This window comes from Dama dama, chromosome 20, assembly GCF_033118175.1.
Source record: "Dama dama isolate Ldn47 chromosome 20, ASM3311817v1, whole genome shotgun sequence".
In the NCBI taxonomy this organism is placed as follows: domain Eukaryota; kingdom Metazoa; phylum Chordata; class Mammalia; order Artiodactyla; family Cervidae; genus Dama; species Dama dama.
The window spans coordinates 108655308-108679818 of record NC_083700.1 but is presented as its reverse complement, the minus strand read 5'-3'; the positions used below and the strand labels follow the sequence as shown (position 1 = coordinate 108679818).

The following is a 24511-nucleotide window of genomic DNA, read 5'->3' as shown; positions in this document are numbered from 1 at the left end:
GCAGTGTGAGTACATGGACGCTCTCTGTTTAAGGTCTGACTTACTGTCACCACATGAAAATAAACCTTCTGGAAGCTGCTAAACCTGCAGCCACGATTCCTGGCAAGAGCTGTGAACAGAAGCTTGACTTCTCGTGCCTCTGCCTCCTCGGGGCCAGCTGCCCGCTTGTTGGGTAAAGGGAAGCCATGCTGACCACAGTGGGGGACTGCTGCTCTCTGATTGATACGAAACTGCAGCGGGGGCATCTGGGCTTCAGGCACAGCCAGATGATTCGTCTAGGCCAGCATCCTCCCAGGGAGACAAGCTCCACTGGGCAGCAGTTCTGGGTAATCAAAACCATGGCCCCCTCTCTCAGTAATCCTACTGCTTCATAACCAACAGCCAAGAACAGAGTTTCTGGGTTGCCCTGGCATTAATCATTAAGAAGCACATCCATAGTTAAAAATCAACAAACTAGCACTATTAGCCAAATATGAACTTTATTACTAAATGGGCATTAAGAACAGAAATCAGAGCTTCCAGGAACAAAGAGTCCCTCCATCCTCCAAGTGCCCCAGATCTCTTTATGGAAAGCATACCAGCAAAGGACTGTGTCTTATCCCTGCCTGCCTTCCCTTCTTAAAGCCAGCCACACAGAGCTCTCAGCCTCAACCGAATCTATACTCAGTTCTTCTGAGTGTAACCAGGACCCCTCAGATAATTATACTCCATTCCTCCTTGGTTCTCCAGCTAACGCATCCTCTGCATCGCTGCCACTGAACCTGCTGAAGTGGAGAGACTATCATGACCACCAGACAATGAGCTCTTTCAGAAGCAGCCGTGTACACCCACCCCTTCCTCTCTTTTACGTGCCTGGAAGCTCTTTACCTCCACGCTGCAAGGTGAACTACCACTGTTCTGTAACGTGTGGCTCGAACAGCACCTCCTCTCTGTAACACCTTGCCCCAAGCTGCCACCTGCAATTATGAACTGACCTTAAAGGCTTTCTACTGTGTTTGTACATACTTCTACTACAACACTTATTTCATCATACAAGAATCTCAGTAGGCACTATAGGTAGGCTAACATGTATTCCATTTCCAAACCTCTCATCTGTCTTTACCATTAAAACTGTAAAAGCAAAACGAAATAGGTTTTTCACTTGCCCTCAGCCGGGCACGGGAAGTTCAGACTAATGGAATGTAGGAAGGCACCTGTAGGTGGCGCAGAGGTAAAGAATCCGCCTGCCGATGCAGGGGACGCAACAGAGGAGGGTTCGATTCCTGGGTCAGGAAAATCCCCTGGGGTAGGAAATGGCAACCCACTCCAGTATTCTTGCCTGGAAAACTCCATGAACAGAGGAGCCTCGTGGACTACATACAGTCCAGTGGGTAGCAGAGTCAGACACGACTGAGCACGCATGCGCGCGCGCACGCACACAGAAGAAAGTTCGCTCTCTTTCCTCTTCCCTCTTCTTTTAGACTGGAGTGCAGACACAATAGCATCATCAATGGACATGAAGCTGAGCAAACTCTGGGAGATAGTGAAGGACAGGGAAGCCTGGCGGGCTGTGGTCCATGGGGTCGCAAAAAGTCGGATACGACTGAACGACTGAACAACAGCAGCAGACGCAATGCCTGGAGCTGCAGCGGCTGACTAGGTCACTATGAGAATGATCGCCTGTGGATGCAAGGGCAAGAAGAAAAGCAATGGCATCCTAAGCAACTGCACTAGGTCTGGATGGGACCATCAGATGCTTTATCCAGGAGAAAAGTGAACCCCCATCTGCTGAAGCCAGCTTTAGTCACTTTTTCTATTTCCATTCCTAACAGAGAAATTTTCTATCGGTAAGATCGAGACCTTCAAGGGAAAAGACTGTTTCTTATTTATATTTATACCCTCAGCACCTGGCAGGATGCCCAGCACTGAGTAAATGTTCCAAGTTTCTAAATGAACTGAATGTTGTTACTGTCTTCAAAATATTCCAGCGGCTCCTCATTATACTGAGAAAGCCATTCAGAGTTCTCCTCTTGGCATTCAGGGTCCTGCAGAGAGCCCTCTTTGCCCACACAACTTTATCTCCCCACATCCATCTGCATCAATCGAGTGCTCCTTCCTCCTTTGTGGACATTCCCTATACCTTCCCCTAGGGTGATGCCTTCACTCCCCTTCCCCTCAATTGGAATATTTGCCTCTCCATGTCCGGCAAGCTCCGCTTGTCTTTCTTTTCTCCATTACTGATCTTGACTTGCACCTTGCTGTTAATTACAGCACCTGCCTTGTCTTGGAGGTACCTGTTTATTTGCCTGATTTCCCGCTAGAATGTGAGCCCCCGGCAGACAAGGACTGGCTGTTGTCTGGTCTCTGTGTTTCCCACTGCATGGCCTCACACAGTCTGTGGCACAGAGAAGATACTTAACGTCCTGGTGTGCTAAATGGAACTAATCCAGGGTCAGAATGGTAGACTAGGGCCAGTTAGAATGGGCTTGAAACCTGTATCACTGGGTCACTGTGAGACAGTCGTCACTCCTGGGCCTCGGTGATCCCACCTATAAAACAGGGACAATCATAACTGATCCAGAACCTGGTATGGTGTTGATACTGGAGACATGTTAAATAGAGGGGAGGATCAGGAGCAAAAAGTTTTGCCTCCCTCTCCAGTTGTCATCTGAGCTGGTCCACCGACTATAAAAAGGAAAACTGGAACCCAACATTGCAATGTGAGAAGAGGTCCCACCCACCTGGGCTGAAATTTCCACGTTCTAGGGACTGAAGGTCACAGCTCACAGGGCTTCTCTCCTGCTGTTAGCTGCCAGGCCTGGGCAGAGGTCATCAGCCAGCCTATCCCGTTCTTGGCTCTCAGGGAGAAACACTTTGTCAAATGCCTCCCCCAACCCTTTCCTGTGTTCAAGGGCAGGGTATGACTACCAGCCCACTCTTGTGCACATCCAGGAAGGGCCCACTTTCCTGCTTGGGTCAGCCTGACCATGAATCCCTGTGGCCACCTACAGGGTGTAGTTCCTCCTGGGCACTCCCGGAAAGGGACTCTCTTCGCCCAGCTTGCTGGGGTAAGGCGACCACAGATTCCTCCGGTCACCTCCAGCGCTTGGTCGAGGCAGGGGCAGGGTGAGGAGAGGCACCTGCAGGCCTCTGTCTGAGCCCCAGAGACAGTCTCATGGGCTGGCCGCATCCCCTCCCAGCTGGCACACCCAAGGGAAAACCTGCGTGACACCCACTCCCATCAATAGCACGGCACCTGCCATCTGCGACTCTCGGGGTTGACCTACCACCTGTTGTGCTCTGGGAGGCCACCTGGGTCAAAAGAACCACCACCTACCAGCCTATGGAGGGGATTCTCCACATTTGGGAGTTTCGTCCCAGACACTATTCTAAGTGTTCAGATACATTAGCTCACTTCATTCCCAGAGGAGCCTTAGGTGGTAGGTGCTATTTTAATTGCTGAGTTACAGATAAGAGAACTGAGGCGCAGGGTGCCTACTTGAAGAACTTCACAAGCTACAGCTCGAGTAAAGAGTGCTAGGTAGTGTGGTGGCCGAGTCTGGCTTTCCGCTGCAACTTGATACGGAATGCAAGATGACTGGGAGGACAACTGGGACATAAAGATAATCAGCTCTTCCAAGGAACGCAGCTGAGCGATCAGCCCAGATGGCCCAACTGCAGAATGCAGTTGATGAAGGAAAAACAGGAGCCGTTGTAAAACAAAACATAAATAATGTTCTCAGAGAGATGCAAGATGACAATACACTGATAAAAACAAAAGTGGGCTGTCAAGAGCAATCTGAAAACAGAAAGTGCAGTTTTCTTGAAATAAAGATGGAAACAAAAACAAGATTTCCAAAATAAAGAGGCAGGAATAACAGAATAAATACTGTTGAAAACAGAATTAATGGAAACACAAGATCACTGGCAGAATGAAAATGGGATATAGATCTATCAAATCGCTAGAGGAGAAACAGAGCCAATTAAATCAAATCAGCTAACAATAGGAAGAGCTAAAAACAGAAGAAAACAATAAAAAAGCATTGTATATTCTGTTTGAAAGAAAGCATAATACATAGGATGTAAGAGAAATGTATACAATCCTTTCTTTTAAAGGGTTTCTTTCTTTTCCCTTTCTTCAAATATATACAGAACACAAATAAGAAAAAAAATTCAAAAAGTAAAAAGGGCACAATGTAGTAAAAGGGGAATTGATTTACAAAATCATACAAAATGTGTAACTTAATAACTTTGAAACATTCTTACATACTCAGGTTAAAAAGAAACCTAAACTAAAATTATAGACTAGACACAAACCCAGATGAATAGTCTATATGAAAAAAAACTTGCTCAAAGAAAAATATACAAAGAACTTGAAGCAGCAGAAATAATTAAGTACCATTTTGTCCATCAAACAGGTAAACACTGTCAGGAGAGACAACATCAAGTGATGCAGAGCGGGGAAGCAGGCTTCTGGTAGATGTATACATTACTGTAATAGCTAGAGGGAAATTTGAGGTCATGCATAAACATTTGCCTTCTGAGAATCTATCCTAAGGAACTAATTGGACAACTGTTCAAAGATTCATGTGTAAGGGTGTTTACTGGAGTGAAAAAGTGAAAATATCCACTTTATCAATAGGAAAGTAGTTAAATAAATTATGGTTGTACAGACAATGTAATTCCCTGTAACCATCAGCCAGGATGGGGTTGATTTCTACATATTGACACAATAAGATGATGATATGTGGGTAAATGGTAAAACAAAAAGCAAGCTACTGAGCTACTCAAAGAGGTGATCTTGTTTTAGCAAGCACGATTATTGCCTTTGCTTTCTGTATACACCAGCATACAAAGTGCCTAAAAGAGGAAGTCAAACAAGTGGATCTCAGCGGCTCTCTTATGAAGGGTGTGCAGAGAACGGAGTACGATGATGGGGACTTCTGATTCTTATTCTATAAACTTCTTTATAATTTTAAAAAATGAGTATTTTGGGGCTTCCCTGGCTGTCCAGTGCTTAAGACTTTGCCTTCCAATGCCAGGGGTTCAGGTTCAACCCCTGGTTGTTGAGCTAAGATCCCACAAGACTCATGGCCAGAAAACCAAAACATAAAACAGAGAGAATATTGTAACAAACTCAATAAAGACTTTACAGAATGGCCCACATTAAAAATATCTTAAAAAATAAAGTATCTCTTTTTTACATATAAAAATTCTATAAAGATATTTTCACTTAAAAAATAATAATGAAGCCTTGGGGCTTCCCTGGTGGTCCAGTGGTTAGGAACTCACCTTCCAGGGCAGTGGGCGGCATCCAATCCCTGGTTGAACTAAGATTCCACAAACCACAACTAAGCCAGTGAACCTCAGCTGCTGAGCATGCGCACTCCAAAGCCCATGCAGCAAGAACAAGAGACGCCCACGTGCCACAGTGAACACCCAGCACAGATCCCCTAAAAGATAATAATGATGAGGACTCTTCCTCTGAATAAGGGCACAGATGCCAAAGGGGCTGCCTGTGTCCGTCTAAAGGTGGTCTGGCTATGAATTCCCCTAACTTGGCTGCTGGTGGTTCCAGGGAGGGGTGGCGGGGTGTGGGGTCAGTGAAGGAGAGAGGGGGCGAGGGACTGAGACCGGGCGTGGGTTCAGGTGTGGAGGACGGTGCAGAAGCCTGGCTGGGACGGCAGGCTGGGCGGAGGGACCGCAGGAGGAAGGGGACTGCTCCGTCCCCAGCTTTCAGCCGCTCTCAGAGCAGCTGGGAAGCCCTTCTCTTCTCTTCTCCTTTGAGGCTGTGAAGCACCAAGGAGCCTTTCCAATGGGGACTGAGGTCACGTTCATCCTTTCCCTGCCATTCCCCACCTCAGTGTCCTGACACACCCCCCCAGCAGGCCCCCTCTAGAGTTCCTGCTGTCTCTGGAGAGATTATTTCCTGTTTATCTGGATTCTCTCTTTCTGAGAGCTAGTAAAGGATCCTCTGGTCTTCCCCCCAGCCCAGCCCATGCCCTCCATTCTTCTGAGTGACAACAGTTGTCACGTCTGCCCAGAAAGCCCATCACTGATTTCTGGAGCTCTCCCTGCCAGATACTCTGCGATCTCTCCGCTGTCCTTTCAGCCTCCTCCTAAACCCTAATACCTGGAAACCAGCACTGCATGTCCTGGGGAGGCTCAGGTTACACTATCATGGAGGAGATGTATGGCCCAGTACTTAAGAAGTATCAGGATGTCTACAATTATCTTCGTGTGATTCAGCAAAAGCAAAAACGAGGATGGAAAGGAAAGAAAATAGAGCAAATATGGTGGAATATTCACAGCAGCTGAGTCCAGGTGACAGGGTTGGAGGTGCTCAGCATACTGTTCTTTTGACTTTTCTATTTTACATATTGTATGCTACACAATAAAAAGTGAGGAAGCAGAAGAAACCTCAATTTCCATATTTCTTGAGAAGAGTGAGACTGGCTGGTGCAACTCCTTAATGAAAGTCCCCTGAACTTGTCCCTTCTTCTCCATCCCATCGCCACTGGCGGGGTTCAGGACTCCTTGTTCCAGTGACTCTCTGGAGAGAGCCAGTCTCCTCCTCACTGGGCTCCCAGCCCCCGTCTGTCCCCTCTTCCACAAGCTGCCAGAATGAGACCACGGATCACAGCACCCATGGACCTCCACCAGCCTCATTCCCCTCCGCAGCCCACCCCTCCACCCAAGTCCTGGGTGATGCTCTGGCCATGTGGACCCGTGCCCAGCTCCTTGAGTCTGCCCACCGTCTGGTCACCTCTCCTGCCTAGTAGGCCCTCTGTCCTGCCAACCTTCCTCCTTGGCTACTGGACCCCCTCCTCCCCACCCGAAATGACTTACTGCAGTGACACCACGTCCAGAGCGGGACCATTTCCAGGCTCTGGCCTCTCGTTCTGCGTTCGATCCCTGCCCCCTCCTTCCACCACCTCTCACCATGTACACGCGCATCTCCTCTTTGGGACTCCCGTACGCAATTCCTATTAGGCACGGATGTGGAAAGGATGCTATATTTTGAGAGAATATGTACAACGTGCTGGACAGCATGCTGGACTTTTGTAACTATTCCCTCCACAGTCCTAAAGCACAAGCATTTTTGTCGCCATTTTACAGATGTGAGAACTCAGATTGAGAAAGGGAAGCGATGTGGGGTGATACTGCAGTAGTAAGCAGACTCTTACTACCATCATAGAACCATGGTTAAATATTCACTATGTTCCAAGCCCTGGGCTGAGTACATGGCCTACAAGGGCTAATTTAGGTTTTTTATCCTGAGAAGCCAGTATTATAGCCCATATACCCCAGAAGGAAAGGAGAAGAGACTTACCCAAAGTCCTACAAACGGTAAAGGGCAGCGCCGAGATTCAAGCCTGTGCCCTCAGCTACTGTGTGGTCACAGTGTCACCTCCGCCAGTGCCCCGTGTGAACTTGGATTGCAGCCCTGGGATGCTGAGGCTGGCCTTTTCAGGTTTTCCACAGGCCCTGGCCTGAGCCTGGGGTCACAGCGATGACTGTTGATCACCAGGGCCTTCAGGTGAGGTGGGCAGGGCCGGCCACTGGCTGGCGGACTGGTAAGGATGCTGGTGCCGAATCCCCTGAATGGCTGGCAGTGGTTAGTTTGCCGGCCCTGACACTTACCCAATGGTGCAGCCGGCATCAGCCTCGATGGTCCAGATGCAGTTGAGGTTGTGCTCGTAGGGAGCTGGATACCCAGGGGACAGCACCTGCCCCGACACCTCTCCTCTCACTGTCCCTCCACACTCGGCTGAAAGAAATCCCAGGAGAGTGAGTTTCAGGGGGTGACCTGCGTGCACAGGGGCGCCCCCTGGCTCCTCCTGCCGGTGTGCAGGGTCCCTCCTGTTCAGCCCAGGTGGCTGAGCGCAGCATAGAGGAAGGGCCCTGGATGAGACTTGTATCTGGGATCTACAAAAGCCCCTACAAGTCAACAATAAAGAGAACAAACAGCTTGGTTAAAGAATGGGCAAAGCCTTTGAACAGACGTTTCTGCACAGAAAGTATACAAGTGGCCTCTGAGCGCATGAGAAGATGTGTAACATCACAGTCAATGGGGAAATGCAAATCAGAACCACAATGAGGCCCCACCTCACAGTCTCTAGGATGGCCGTAATCAAAAAGACAGACTGACTAATGTGTAGGTGAGGATGTGGAGAAACTGGAACCCTCAGCTTCCAGTTTCTAGCTGGTGGGAGCACAAAATGTTATAGCTGCTTTGGAAAGCAGTTTCCTATATACCTGCTCAAAATGTTAAACATAGCTACCCAAGTGAAAGTGAAAGTGTTCGTTGCTCAGGTGTGTCTGACTCTTTGCGACCCCATGGACTGTAGCCCACCAGGCTCTTCTGCCCATGGAATTCTCCAGCAAGAATACTGGAGTGGGTTGCCATTTCCTTCGCCAGGGTATCTTTCCGACCCAGGGATTGAACCCAGGTCTCCTGCAGTACAGGCAGATTCTTTACTATCTGAGCCACCAGGAAAGCCCCAAAGCTACCTAATGACCCCGGCAGTTCTGTTGTTGCATATACACCCAAGAGAAATGAAAACGTAAGTTCAAATGAGAATTTGTACACAAATGACCATAGTATCATCATTCATAAAATCCAAAAAAAAAAAAAAAAGGGAAAAAACCCATATGTCCATCAACTGATGACTGGATTAACAAATAAGGTATATCCATACAAGAGAATATTATGTGTTCATAAAAAATAAAGAGGTACTGCCACACAATACAACATGGATGAACAGAACGTTGAAAATATTAGCTAAGTTAAAGAAGTCAGGCACAAAAGGCCACAAGCTGCATGTTTCTATTTATATAACATATCTGGAACAGACAAATTTACAGAGACAGAGTACATTTGTGGTTGCCAAGGACTGAAGAGGAGCAGGCAGTGGGGAGAGATTGCTAATGGGTATAGGGTTTCTTCTGGGGAGACAAGATGTTCAGGAATTAGATTGTGGTGATGGTTGTACAACTCCATGAATATACTAAAAGGCACTGAATGGTACAGTAAATGGGCCAACTCTATGGTATGTGAGGTCTATCTCATTAAAGCTGTTTAAAAAAGGTCCCTGGGGGTTGGGCTGACGGCCCACTCTATGAGCAAACTCCTTGAAGCTTCCTGGAGGATAAGCAGGAACTCAAATCTGGTCATTGACAAGAACTGGTCATTAACAAGGCATTGTATTCTTCCTCCCAGAGAACTTGTGGTCTAGAGGAGGAGGTGGCCGCAGTGTGTGCCTAGGGCCCCGACTGAGCCATACTCATGGCAAGTGATAGCACAGAGGTGGACGTGACCAGCTTCCTTGAGTGCAGGGTCGGGAGAGGTGGGGTGGGTGGGAAGAGTGGGATGGAGAGGCCCAGGAAGAGGACGCTTCTGACAGGGAAGAGCACTGCAAACCTCCTGGGGCTGTGAAACAGCAGGGCAGCCTGAGGGACAGCATATGAGATGGGGCGTGGGGGGAAGCAGGGCTGAAGAGTTGGGCGAGCATCCTACATGGAAGGGCACTGCACCCCAGGCTGTTGCCTATTTCCTGTGTCAGAAGAAGAACCGCAGTGCTTATGCACATGAGTAGACTCATCACTTTTACACACTTGCCCGTTAGAGAGAACACGCTGGGAGCAGTGTGAAGGAGCACAGAGGGGTGGACCTGGGAGTAGGGGACCAGTGAAGAGGTCCATACTCGCCATCAGAGCAGCCCTCTGGGTCAGAAGCTGGTGATCCTCCCAGTCTTCTTCCTCCCCATCATCTAAACCCCTCTGGGCCCCTGGGCCTGAACCTCTGTGATTCTTTTCACACCTGGCCCCCCGCCCCCATTGTTAAGAGTGGTGGCTCAGTCCCTTACCTTCCCCAGGGGGACAGAGTCCCCAGCCCCCCGCAGTGCAACCAGAAGGATCCTTCTAAAATACAGACCGGCCACACCCCTGCTTACATTAAACCATCCTTCCCCGGGTGAAGTCCATACTGCTTAGGGGAGCCCATTAAGCCTCCAGAGGGCTCGCTTTGGCCTTTCCTGGCCCTCTCCTGGGAACTCTTGGTCCAGTCAAGTGTGACGAACTCCAGAAGCCCAGGCACACTGGGCCTCTTCAGACCTCTCCTTGGACTCACAGTCTGACAGCATCTTCCACATGAGACTCTCCCTGCCTCACGTGGAGCTGACACTGTCCTCTTTGGTGTCTCCATTATAACAGGATTTTATCATAGCCTATATATTGTCACTCTGCTTATTTAACTTCTATGAGTACATCATGTGAAACACCAGGCTGGATGAATCACAAGCTGGAATCAAGATTGCCGGGAGAAATATCAACAACCTCAGGTATGCAGATGATACGACTCTAATGGCAGAAAGCAAAGAGGAACTAAAGAGCCTCTTGATGAAGGTGAAAGAGGAGAGTGAAAAAGCTGGCTTAAAACTCAACATTCAAAAAACTAAGATCATGGCATCAGGTCCCATCAGTTTATAGCAAATAGATGGAGAAAAAGTGGAAACAGTGACAGATATTATTTTCTTGGGCCCCCAAATCACTGCAGATGGTGACTGCAGCCATGAAATGAAAAGATGCCTACTCCTTGGAAAGCTATGACACACCTAGATAGCATATTAAAAAGCAAAGACATCACTTTGGCCACCTGATGAGAAGAGCCCATTCACTGGAAAAGACCCTGATGCTGGGAAAGATTGAGGGCAGGAGGAGAAGGAGGCGACAGACGATGATAAGTTTGGATGGCATCACCAACTCAATAGACATGAGTTTGAGCAAACTTCAGGAGACAGTGAAAGACAGGGAAGCCTACTGTGCCACAGTCTATGGGGTCATAGACACAACTTAGCAACTGAACAACAACAATCTCCTTTGTAAGACTATACACTCTCCGGCAGTAGGGATCTTGTCTTACTTATATTTGTACATCAAGTGCCCAGCATGGTGTTTGGCACATTATGTGCTCAGGTGCTCAGTCATGTCCAGCTCTTTTTGTGACCCCATGGACTGTAACCTGCCAGGCTTCTCTGTCCATGGAATTTTCTAGGTAAGAATACTGGAGTGGGTTGTCATTTCCTTCTCCAGGGGATCTTCCCAACCCAGGGATCGAATCAGTGTTTCCTGCATTGTCAGGTGGGTTCTTTCCCACTAGTGCCACCTGGGAAGCCCTTGGCACCTTACAGATATTTTAACAAATGTTTATTGAATGAATACATGGGAATATAGAAGATCAAATGAATGACAGAAGCTTATTGCTTTCCAGGCAAATGACTATGAAGGGTCTGAATCAAGGGAGCATGAGTCAAAATGAAGAGGAGATCTGCCACAAAGCTTTTTAGGAAAGCTCTGATTAAGCAAGACCTTAGAAGAGGTAAGAGAAGATAGGGTCAGGGTCACAAATGGGAGACTGACCTTCATCTGTTGCTACAAAGGACCCATGACTCATCTCTTGGGCCCCATGGCTTGACACGAGCCCACTAAGGCAGGGAAGGGAAGGGGTCCTTTTGCAGTGAGCCTACTCAGGAGACTGGACCCTTTTCTTCAGCATCACTACCCTCGTGATGATGTTGGGATGGATTGTGCCAACCTGACTGAGAGATGCAGGGCTGAACAAGCCTGGAACAGGAAGTAAGGCGTGGGTGGGAGGATGAGCTCAAAGGAAGCCTGACTGGCTTCACAGGTAGCTCAAAAAGTGGCAGGACATTATCCATGTTCTGGGCTGGAGCTTCCTTCCATATTCCTAATGGAGCAGCCCCTCCTACATCCCAGAGCCAAATGTTTGGAGGCAGTGGCACCGGGAGCATTTCCTTGTGGACACAACTGCCTGTTTCCTCAGGGGTCACTTTATCCGGGGACTGGAAGGGGCAGGGGCTGAGCCTGCTGGGGGCCAGCATGAAGCAGATTCACCAACAAGACCCCAAGACTCTCGTCTTTCTGATCTTCTCTCTTATCTCCATCCTAGAGCCCAGCTGCTTTGTTTGGGCTGTAGCATCCACCATGAACAAAGAAAACATCTGGATGTTGCAGCTATAGCAGTCATTTCTGATAGGCCATGATCAAGTCTACCACAATATGACACATGTAGAAATATACACACATAATTCCAAATACACAGCTTCCCTCCCCTACATGCTGCCCAAGGGAGTCTCAGTGGGGCAGGCTGCTGGAGGTTCAAAGTATAAATATTTTTCCCAGCACTGCTTGAGCAGATCCTCTAAGTTCCATCCGACTGGCAGATTATAGAGATTCAGAAGAACTTTTGGGGGGAGCCTTTCTGCAAAGCAAATAATGGTTTTGCAGTGTGAATCATCACCTCTTTCACATTTCATTTGCTCTGGCTTGCCTATGGCCTCAGACAGTTGTCTGTTTATGTCTGTGTCTCTCTTGCTGGCCTGGGATCTGCTTTTTCCTGTATTCCCAGGGCCTGGCAGAGAGCCTGGCACATGAATGAAAGAAGGAGATAGAAACAGGGAGGCAGAGAGAAAGGGACGAGGTGTGCCTGCGCTTGAGCACAAAGAGAGAGGAAGTCTCCAGAGGCCAGTGTCCTGTTCTATCCATGGTCAGGTTTAAAATCCTTGCCTTTAGACCCTCTGTTGTGTAACAGTGTCAAGATCCTGTTAACATACAGTTGTCTGGGTGCTGGTGGGGAAAATATCACCCTCACCATCTTCCCCACCCCCGATGCTGGTTCACACCCTCAGCTTCACATTGGCTCAGGCTGGAGTACGCAGCTCTTCTCTCCTCCCCTCTGGTGGGTGATGCCTGCCTGTCCTTTCAAGTCTCAATTAAAATACCACCTCCTAAGCACAACTTTCTCATATTCCCTCCACCCTCTGGCACCTACTCTTGTTACAGTGCTTATCTTGTATTATGATCTGTTCCGGGTCTCTGCTTGCCAGGGTGTGGGCTCCCCAAGGGCAGGAAGAATGCTTTATTCTTTCTTTTTTTCATTTCTCTGCTTCTGCACATACCCAGACATACACCTGCACCGATTCTGCCACTTGGCACTCGGTAGGTGCTTAAACATCCTCCCGGTGGAGGTTTTGCTTTTATAAGATCAGCCAGAGCTGCACAGCCAGCTGAGGTTGTGGGCCATGGGACACGGGATGGAATGAGGGAGAGGCCTGAGGATGCAGGACAAAGCAGCATGGTAGGAATCCTGCTCAGCAGGGAGGGTTCATACACACAGTGAGGCGGGTGGTGAAAGGTGGATGGGCCAGACAGACAAAAGGATGAACGTGAACTGTTCCCCACTTCTGCCTTGGACTACGTTTCTCTTGTCCTGTGACACGTGGATGGAGCTTCCAGACAGCCAGTGCTGACATTCTGGAAGCACCACAGGGTTAAGACGGTGCTAGTTCATCATTGCACTCTTTCTTAAGTGTGAGATAGATCTAGCTCATGATCTGATACTTAAGGACAAGACAGATATTAATTCATCATCCTACTTTCTCTTTCAGCACACCTCCAGAAAAGGGAGCATGAACCCCATTTTGTCTACAGGGAAACTGAGGCCCAGAGTGAACTGAAGACTTATTTGAGTCGTGGTGCTGCAGGAACCCTTGGAACCAGGCAAAGAGTCCCTCTTCCTTCTAACTGACTCTCCCACCTCTCTGTTGTTACCAGAATTACGACTCTCAGGGCATGACTTGGTCCTGGTCCCACTCGATAAATGTGTGACAGTGGTGAAACACTGCCTGGATGCACTGCCGGGCAGGTGTGATGAGGCTGAGAGTGAGTGTGTGGGTGGCAGAGATGCAGGGCCAGTGATGACTCCCATGAATAGGAGGATTCAGACAGCCCCAAGGCCCTGGAACGTGGGGGCCAATGAGGGACCCTTAACGAGACCAGAGCTTGGAATTCCTCATTAGGGGACAACCAAAGTGGTAAAAAAAATAACCCGCCTGCCAATGCAGGAGACATAAAAGATGTGGGTTCGATCCCTGGGTTGGGAAGATCTCCTGGAGGAGGGCATGGTAACCCACTCCACTATTCTTGCCTGGAGAATCCTCATGGACAGAGGAGCCTGGCAGGCTGCAGTCCATGGGGTTGCAAAGAGTCGGACCCAAAGGAAGCGGCTAAGCACGCAAGAGGGGTCACCTGCAGAGCAAGAGGCCTCCTACCGACACAAGTGGGCAGCGGCCGGTCCCAGGCCCTGCGCTCCCCGCTCAGACACAGCAGCTCCTCACTGCCCCGCAGGCTGTACCCGGGGTCACAGCTGAAGGACACAGAGCTCCCAGCGAAATGGCCTCCATCATGAACCTTGTAGCCAAACTGGGGGGTTCCTGGGTCCTCACATTTAATGAGTTCAAAACCTGGGGAAAAGAGAAAAAGAGTAAGCATGATATGCCTGGCACAAACCACATCCTGCAGCCCACCCCCCCACACCCCCATCCCAGAGTGTGCAGGTCCTTAAGAAAGCCACCAGCATGTGTCTTATGGAGCACTGCTTCGGGGCCACACAACTGTGCTCAGGTCAGGGTCTCTTAGAGAGTGCCCCCCCCGCCCCCCGCCCGCCTGTCACTATACATAAGCGACTTCACTTATTTCGTCCAGGACAGCTTTTAATAGTTTTCAGGTATAGGGTCTGGCTTTTCTGGGTTTGTTTGTTTGAGCCATAGCATTTTGCTAGCAGAAGCTGCTTTTCCAGTTTTGCTCACTGAGACATTCTGATAGGAAATATGGAAAAGTCACTTTGCATGTATGTTTCACAGCTCAGCTTCATCCTGCTGAAGTATATACTCTATTGAATGAGCCTGGAGAAGGAGACCTCTGTGAACTTACAGAGAGCTCCTCAGGCACTGCGGTCACCTGGGCCAGCTCTTGTGTTTTAGTCACAGGATTCCTTTAGGGACTATGCATTTCACAGTTGAGAATATTGACTGCGGAAGGTCACACAAATTGTTTCAAAGTCACCCAATCTCAGGTGATAGAAATGGAAATGGAAGGCAACTCTATTTAATCCTCTTCCATCGATGTGCCTGCAGTAACAGGCACAGACCCCATGTCCAGGCAAGAGGCATTGTGGGTAAACTCATTGTGTTTTTTTCTTTTTTTAATAGTTTTATAGAGATATAACTTACATACCAAACACTTGCCCATCTACAGTGTACAATGCAGTGTCTTTTAGTCTGTTCAGAGTTATGCGACTCTCGGTACAATTTACTTTTAGACACTTCTATCACCCCAAAAGGAAAATGAATTTTCCCCAACTTCTTCATCCCCAGGCAACTAACAATCTTCCTCCTGTCTCTACGGATTGGCCTATTCTGGACACTTCATATAAATGGGTCATGCAATACATATGTCTACACGTACTGTGATGGGCTTCTTTCACTTAGCATAATGTTTTCAAGGTTCAACCATGTTGCAGTATGGATCAAAACTGGATCCTTTTCTATGGCCAAATAATATCCTATGGTATGGATGGGCATATCACATTTTACTTACCCACTTATCAGTTGATGGATACTCACTGGATTTTAAAATAGCCTATAAAAAGCACATTTCTTTGTAGCTACTGGGCAAGTAGAAGCTCAAATAAATGAATAAAATAGCTGTGAAACCAAAGAATGGAGATACCACCCCAAGTATTCGGCAGCTGTGGACAAACCTCGGGTGTTTTCTCTTTTTGCAATCAGGAATAAGGGAGGGAGTCACAGTCAGGAAAAAAAGGAAAGAATCAACACTTGACTCTTCAGGGAGTGGTAAAAAAAGAACATAATTATACTTTAGTGTTTGCATTTTTTACATCTGACTGTCGCCGAACATTATTTTATAAATGTCATGATTAGGAAAGGCTATCTTTGGTTGATTTAATTAAAAGACTCGGTGCTTATTATTTTTAGTGAGTTAAAGGTGATGAGTGAGTAAAAGGTGTGCTGTGACTCTGAGTTCAGTTAATCACGGGTATAACCATGGAGCTGTATGCCAAGTGGCAGCTTATCCACATCACAGGCACGGGGTCTTAGGGGAAACAATCAGCTACATGTGCACCAGTTAGAGAAAATCAAACCCACTAATTGATGGGTGACGTCCTGGCGCCCAGCCTCCCCGTGTGTGGAACCAGAGAGAGCCCGATTTCGTGGTCCATTCGGAAGTGAGGAAGACTTACTGGAGAACTGCAGCTCAAAGCCTTTGCTGGTATTCTCAGCGTCAGTGATGAAGTCAAGCCACAGGCTGCTGGACGTGCTGTTCAGTGTCACCCCCAGCATCTCGGTGCGGCTGAACACCCCGAGCAGACGGGCAGAGCTGTTATTGCCATCGTAGACCTGGACACAGGAGAGACCCCAACCCCATGCTATCAGCACGACCTTATCTGGAACAAGAGCTCCCTAACCCACAGCCTATGTTCCTAGAGTTCAGCGCAGATAACAACTGTTAGAGGGGCACTGAGCCCTGGGATGCAAGGAAGACAGCAGAGTGGAGTTGGCCACCATGTGGGTTATCAGTCTGTCTCGTCTCCTCTTGGTACCAGTTTTGTGCTCGGCCCCATCTTGGTGTGAACCCGATCTCTAGGAACTGGTTGCTGTTCTAACCTTTCCAGGGGAGTTCTGGGCTTGTTCTCCTAACCCCCATATGGCGCCAGCTTACTCTTCAGCAGCTTGGGGAGGCCAGGTTGGAGCAGCCTGACTGCCCAAGCCATCTGTTTCTGCAGACACATAGGCTGCAGGCATTTGGCATTTCTGCACTGCAAGATACCCTATCCTGTCCTTTCATGATCTTAGACACCCAGGAGATGAGACAGTTGTCCTCCTCCCTAATCCTACCCTGGCAGCTCAGTGGTGGAGAATCTGCCTACCAACGCAGGAGATGCAAGAGATGGGAGTTTGATCCCTGGGTCGGGAAGATCTCCTGGAGTAGGAAATGGCAACCCACTCCAGTAGTATTCTTACCTGAAAAATCCCATGGACAGAGGAGCCTGGTGGGCTACAGTCCATGGGGTGTCAAAGTCAGATGCACAGTACCCCCACCCCACTGTGGCAGTGGCCTCAGTCTCACACTCTGCTGGACCAGGGCCCTGGGATCCAGCAGGATGGAGTTAAAATATCCAGGGTGTCAGATGTCACATATCTTCCCATTCCCCAAGCTCAGCCTTTGCCCCTTCCCTCCTAAAAAGAGGGCTCCAGCCAGGGCCTGCTGGGCTAGCCAGGGGTGGAATCATGCAGGCATCTGGCTTCCCTGACTCCCATCTGTCCCCTGAACTTCTGAGCACCGGCAAAGACAACAATCATCAGAATAATGAGCTGGCTCCCCAGGTTCCGAGGTCGCCGCTCCCTTCCGGATAATTGTGCAAATAACAACAGAAGTTGTGATTGAGTGAAGGACCCCCTGGAGCTTTGGTAAATATCAAAGATGGGATCTATGGGTGGGTGATGAATATTTGTGCATGGCACAGGATGTGGTGCCAGCTGCCAGCAAATTGGAACAATATTTCCATCCTACTATTTATGAAGCAAAGCTTTCTAAAAGAAGCCATCCTTCAAGCTAACAGTGCCGTATATTACAGAGATTTGTTCAGGCCCCTGAGAGCCTCAAAAGTCTGTTTCCAGATCCTGTATGCAATTGCTTTATGTCATGGATAGACTGGGAGAATTCCGGAGTACCGACAGATATAGAGATGACACCAATTCAAAGAGTTTCGCTCACTGCTACATCCAGATTGTTACAAAAATAGTTTTACCCATTAAAACATATATTTTCTAATTGACTGATCAAGGAATTAGTCATCAACATTTGCCAGTACCACACAGACACAACTAGTCACCCTATGTTTCTTAATGGAAGATACCAATAACTATGGGGTCATTTTGTCAAAAAAAAAAAAAAAAAAAATTAAACCTGACTAAGATCAAGCCACTGTATCGAATTTCCAAGTTACAGGAAATATGGAGTACAGAGGAACATATGAAATTAATAAATTATAAATAAACAAGAAAGTCACAAATAAATAACAAATAAATTATTCCCAGGTGGCTCAGTGGTAAAGAATCTGCTTGTCGATGCAGGAGATGTGGGTCTGAGCTTCCTGGGTCAGGAAGATCCCCTGGAGTAGGAAACAGCAACCCACTCCAGTATTCTTGCCTGGGAAATCCCATGGACAGAGGAGCCTGGCAGGCTACAGTCCACGGGGTCACAAAAGAGTTGGACATAACTTAATGACTGAACAACAACAACAAAAAAGGAAGAGATGGAGGTAGAAACACAAAAAAATACTTGAGGCAACTAATCTAATGTGTAGATTTTATCTGGATCCTGATTCAAATAAAGTGTAAATTTTAAAAATATGATAATATTAAAAAAGATTTAAATATAATTGTGAATTATATTTAAAAATATAATTGTTGGCAAGTCATTGTCCAGAATATGTGGAAAATGCCCCGGCACAGAAGAAGCACCTAATAAATGTATGAAGTGAAAGTGTTAGTCACTCAGTTGTGTCCAACTCTTTGTGACCCCATGGATTGTAGCCTGCCAGGCTCCTCTGTTCATGGGATTTCCCAGGAAAGAATACTGGAGTGGGCTGCCATTTCAAAGAAATAAAACAATAGTTTCTTTTAGTAATTTTGTCTTTAAGTCCACCTGGAATTTTGGCATATGGTAAAAGATAAGATGGGCTTCCCATGTGGCACTAGTGGTAAAGAACCTGTCTGACAATGCAGAAGACCTAAGAGACACAGTTTGATCCCTGGATCAGGAAGATCCCCTGAAGAATGGCATGGCAACCCATTCCATTATTCTTGCCTAGAGAATTCCATGGACAGAGGAGCCTGGAGGGCTACAGTCCACAGGATCACAAAGAGTTGGACACAACTAAAGTGACTTAGCATGCACAAAAGATAAGATACATTTTCTTCCTGATTGATTAGCCATGTTTAACCAAACTCTGTAAATATTTCACCCATTATCAACTTTAAAGCCACCTTTATCACATATATAGTTCAACAAATTTTTTGGGTCAACTTTCTATGCTACCACAGTTATTTCTCTGTCTATTCCTGCACATGAGCTGGACTTCTAAGGTGATGCTAGTGGTAAAGAACCTACCTGCTAATGCAGGAGACATAAGAGACACAGGTTCAATCTCTGGGTCAGGAAAATCCCCTACATGAGGGTCTGGCAAGCCACTCTAGTATTCTTGCATGGAGTATCCCATGGACAGAGGAACCTGGCAGGCTACAGCCCAGTCAGACATGACTCAAGCGACTTAACATGCATGCACATGAGCTATACTGTTTTAATTATGGTAGCTTTGTAATATATTTAAATATTTAGTAGGGCAAGTCCCCTCTCATTTGTCTTCTTTTAACTTAAGAAGTTCTTCTCTCATATTTATTCTTTTAGATAAACTCAAGGATTTTCTCAAATTGAGAAAAACAACTCCCCTCAAAAAAATAATTTCTATAATTCTGATTAACATTAAATATATGGATTGATAACAGAGAAAACATATATCTACAGGATATTAAGTCTTCCTATCTGTATATATGACATCTGATTCCATTTAATAAAGTTGTCTTTTATATCTCTAAGTAAAAGTCTGTACTTATTCCTGGGCATTTTAATATTTTTTATTGATTTTGGCACTTGGCTCTTTGTATGCATTTATTTCCTAACAGAATATTGCTTGTCCATAAGAAAATGGCTTTGACAGTCCAGTTCATCATTATATATGGGTGATGGATTTATTCCTGACAAATCTGAGAGAATCTATACACATCCAGTACCTCTAACCTTCTTTTATCTCTATTAGATGCTTCCACTTTTTTCAGCTTTATTGAGGTGTAATTGACAAATAAGCTTGTTAATATGCATGAAACCACTACATCTAATAAGACAGGTCAGCAAGATGGCTGACTTCAAGACGAATATGTTCAGTGCACAGTGTTTAACACACAGTTACAATGTAACATTCCTGTGAACATTTCCCCATGCATATCTGCTTACACACTTATTCAAGTTTCTCCAGGGCGTACATCTAGAAGTAGAGTGAAGAAGCAGGTCACACAGGGGAGGCACATCTTCACCTTTGTTAGATATTGTCAGTTTGCTCTCCGAAGAGTAAACCAATTTAATCTCTCTACCAGCAACGCATGACAGCTTTCATTAGTTTATATCTTAGCCAACACTTGCTATTTTCAGGAACTCTAAAATTTTCCAATATGATGGGTGTGAAATGGTTTCTTGTTTTAATTTTTATGTCCCTGATTATCACCAAAGTGGAACATCTTTCTGTCTGTTTATCAATTCTGCACTCCTCTTCTGTGAATTGCCTGTCCATAGACTTTATTCAGCCCTGAATATGAAACCTCCCTGCATTTATTTTAGTTTTATGTCCTTCAGAATAGAGTTTTATAATTTTCTCAGTAAAGATTATACACATTTTTGTTAGGCTTATTCCTAGGTATCTTAACAGTTTTTGTTTCTATTATGAGAACTCTTCCCCCTCTCTAATTACATGTTTGAATTGGTTGTAGAAACATCAGTGGCTTTGCTAAATTGTCTTATTGGTTCTGATAATTTATCGGTTGGTTGTTTTGTATTTCCCAAATAAGAGACAATTAGGATATTCCCTTCTAATTGTTACAGTTTATTTATTCTTTTCTTTGTATAATTGTAGTGGCTTGGATCTGAATTCTATTGATGGTAGCAGAACAACTGGTCTTGTTCCTGACTTTTATCCTTAGGAAGTGTTGCCATTAAGTACAATGTTTGCTACAGGTGTTGGTAGAAAAATTTTTTTCTTTATCTGATTGAGAAAGTTCTGTCCATAGCTTTATGAGATATTTTTAAAAATCATGAATGAGTACTGACTTTCATCACATGTTTTGGGATACGTTGGCAGGATCTTATACTTTTCTCTCCTTATCTGTTTATGGGCTTCCCAGGTGGTGCCTGTGGTAAAGAACCTGCCTGCCAATGTGGGAGACATAAAAGATGCAGGTTCGCTCTCTGGTGCTGGGAAGATTCTCTGGAGGAGGGCTGGCAACTCACTCCAGTGTTCTTGCTTGGAGAATCCCATGGACAGAGGAGCCTGGTGGGGTATAGTCCATAGGGTCGCAGAGAGTCGGACAAGACTGAAGCAACTTAGCGTGCAAATCTGTTTATAGAATAAAATTGCTGCTATTTGACAGAAATTTCACATGGGTTACCCAGTAAATAAAATTAAGAACTCTTCTAATGTTGACATAGTCTTATATTCCTGGAATCCATCCCGTTTGGTCATTTTTGTTTTAATGCACAGCTAGATTCAACATGATACTGTTAGGACTCCTGGTCTATGATCATAAGTGAAACTGGCCTAATACTTTATGCTGTCCTTATTCAGTTTGATATAAGTATTTCTACTTGTCCCATTTAAATGCGTGGGGAGATGGGTGCTAACTTTTCTCTTTTTGACACAGTTTGATTATTGTAGGGCTTAATTGTTCCATGAAGTTTTATGAGTTTATCTGTAAGACAGTCTAGGCCTGTGCACTTTGAGAGAGAATATGGGAGAATTCCCATGTTTTAAATGGCTATTGGTTTATTCTGATTTGTATTTTTTCTTGATATCAGTACTTTTCATCTATAAAAATTTTCCATCTCATTTAAGCTTTCATATTTTTTGGCTCATGCTTTTCCTGTTTTCATAATCTGTATCTTATCTATGACTATGTTTCTTTTTCATTATTAACATTATATATTTGTGACTTCTTTATTCCTTGATCAGTCCTGCATATTCTGTCCAGAATTTTGTCTATTCTATTCTGCTATTTTTTTTTAAGTTTTCTTTTTTCAGTCATTTTTCCTTTTATCTTTAAACATATCTTTCTTCTACTTTCTTTGGATTCATTCTATTATTCAGGCTACCTAAATCCTTATTTATTTTTAATCTAGATGATATGCCAGAGAGTAACAGAGGTATATTAAATCTTCTACAATGACTGTGACTTTATTAAAATTTTTTTCATTTCTAGCAATTTTTATTTAATTTATTCATGCTATGTTATTTGGCACATAAAGTTTTACTGTGGATTGATTGTACATTTTATTAATATAAGAGAACTCTCTTTTTCATTTCATTATGAGATGAGAGAAAAGTTCTCAAATTTATCTTATAATAAAGTGATTTCATTTTTCTGTGGTTTACCATCCTCTGTTCATTGCCTCCATTCCATTTTTAATTGGGTGATCATGTTTTTCATCTCTGTTCAATCTTTCCTCATCTCAGATTGCTCTGTTTTCATTATTGCCTATTTTTATGTCATAAATATAATATCCTCTCAAATCCTGCTAAGAATACAAATTAGAAGCTTTTAAAGTATTTTTTTTTCCTTTGTTGCTTACAGAGGGGGCAATTAAGTTTGACTGCTCAGACAGGTCCCTGTCCTCTGATCTACTGAATATTTGTACATATCCGGTTCATTTTCCTGTTGGCAAATCATGAAAATCATGACAGAGGGAGAAGAAGGATGGATAGTGGAAAGACCCAGTCATCTCTAAGAGGGAGCAGAAGAATTAAGCCAGAAGAGGCCATAACATAGCAGGAGCCTCTCCTGGTGCTAAAGTATGTGTGTGTGAAGGAGAGTGTGTGCGCGCGCGCGTGTGTGTGTGTGTGTGTGAGATTGTGGCAGTCTCTTCTCTAATAAGCCTGCCCACTCTCGTTAGGCACCAGCCAAGGCATTGCTCTGCTTTACCCTGCTTGCCAACGACAGCCCAATAAAATTCAGAATGTCGTGTTGTGAGGGAACTTAGCTCTGGGAGGTCTCTCTGACCAAGTACAGTTTCCAGAAGCACTATTGGCACTGAGACCTGGTTCCTGCCAAAAGTCCCACTGTGTGTCCTTGGCTCCAGGCCCTGCTGTTCTGTGTGGCCTTAGGTGCATTTGCCCTTGAGGTTTCTAGCACTTAATCCACAGGAAAAACTTCACTTACGTGAATTACAATTTGATCAGGCCCTTTCTCAATCTGGACCCCCTTTGGAGGGTATTCCATTTGGCAAAAATTTCTTTAAGTTGTGTGTGAAAGGCGCCCTTGCCTAATTTCCCCTGTTTTCATGTCCCTTTAGTCATTTCCATGGGAACCTACATGTAGAGGATGTAGTTACATACATGGGCTTCGTGTGCCATTGTGAACTGGGAGTTTTCTTTCCACACTATGGCATTGAGAGGCCCTTCCTGCCTTGCGGATGTCAGAGGTCAAGATTTTGGTGGGAACCAATATAGAATAAATCAAGTAGTTCTGGGAGACAAGCTGGAGTATGTGTAGGGTGAGGCCTAAGAAGCATTCAGTTATTAAAGGTAAGGAAAAGAACAGGAGAGGGGAGGGTCACAAGAGCCAGAAAACAGTCATTTCATAGGTTAGAAATGCGAGCGTGTAAGACAGGTTTGGAGGGTTGATCAGATCCACGTGTTGGGGAGATGATGGGTCTCCTTGGGCAGGAAGGAGTCCAGGGTATGCGTTGGGGCTTCTTGGGAGGGTCAGGTGTGTCCTCCGGACTGGAAATACACAGATGTTCTGGCAGATTACACAGGGCAAGGGCAGGATGCTTCTGGAGGTGACTTGAGGTGCTACTTCCTTTGGGTCAAGGGAGATCAGAGTGACAAGTATAAATGGCACTGCCGATGCAGCTGACGGAGGCTGCGGGTGGAAACTGTCACTGTGTGTTTCTTTTTGTTCCCAAACTGCTTGTGTCCCAGGTTCTCCTTTGGGAGGGCAAGGGTTCTGAGGTGAAGAGTTAGAACGGGAAACCACAGGACCTCCCGGGTGCCCTGCCCTCTCCCTTCCCCAGACTCCCTTCTCAATGGAAGCTCTGGTGGACACAGGATCATGTGAATAGGTCAGAGCCACAGCCCAATTTCCTGAGAAGGACCCTACAGAGGCCTAGAAATGGGGGAAGAGGCTCTTTAGCAACAAGGTCAAGCCCAGTATTAGAAGGCTGGTGGCAGGGTCCTCGGACAGCCGGCTGCAGAGACCAACTCTGAAGTCTTGGGAAGATCTCTCCAAGAAGCACAGAAAATCAGCCCTTCTCTCCATAGCCCCAAAGAACCATCTGAGGTCCTGACCCCTGCCCAAGCCCTCCCCGACCTCTGACCTGGGGATAATGCCCCAGGTCCCTCCCTTTTGACCCCGAGAGCTGCACCACTTGACCCTCAGGTAGAAGCCTGACAGTGCAGTGGGGTATGCACACCTGCTGACCATGTGTTAAGTGCTCCTCTGAGTCCAGACCCCCCTGGAGAGGATGACTGGGCCCTGGTCACGTTCCACATGACCTCCAGCCACCGAGGAAGGGACCCCTCTGCTGATCCCGTCAGGCCACATGCACAAAACTGCTGCTCACATTCCCCTCAAAACCTGAAAATTACATTATGCCTCAAAAATGCCTTCTTTTCCTGAACAGTAAACAACAGCTTTTCCCTAAGGTGTTCTCCGTATTGTCCAGCTTTCATCAATTCCATCTGGAATACCAGAGCGAGGAAGTCACCTGGCCTTGCAGTCCCTGGGTGTGTCCTCCGAGGCTCTGCTGTAGGTGATGCAGAAAT

At 46.2% G+C, this 24511-nt stretch overlaps 1 protein-coding gene across 1 annotated transcript in view; it reads right to left on the bottom strand.

The window, feature by feature from the left end:
- The window catches only part of CSMD2 (CUB and Sushi multiple domains 2), a 676035-nt gene that overhangs the window by 175650 nt on the left and 475874 nt on the right, over positions 1-24511 (bottom strand). The window contains 3 exon segments of the mRNA XM_061120111.1: positions 7624-7750; positions 14112-14303; positions 16103-16259. Coding sequence (XP_060976094.1) covers positions 7624-7750; positions 14112-14303; positions 16103-16259 — 476 coding nt within the window.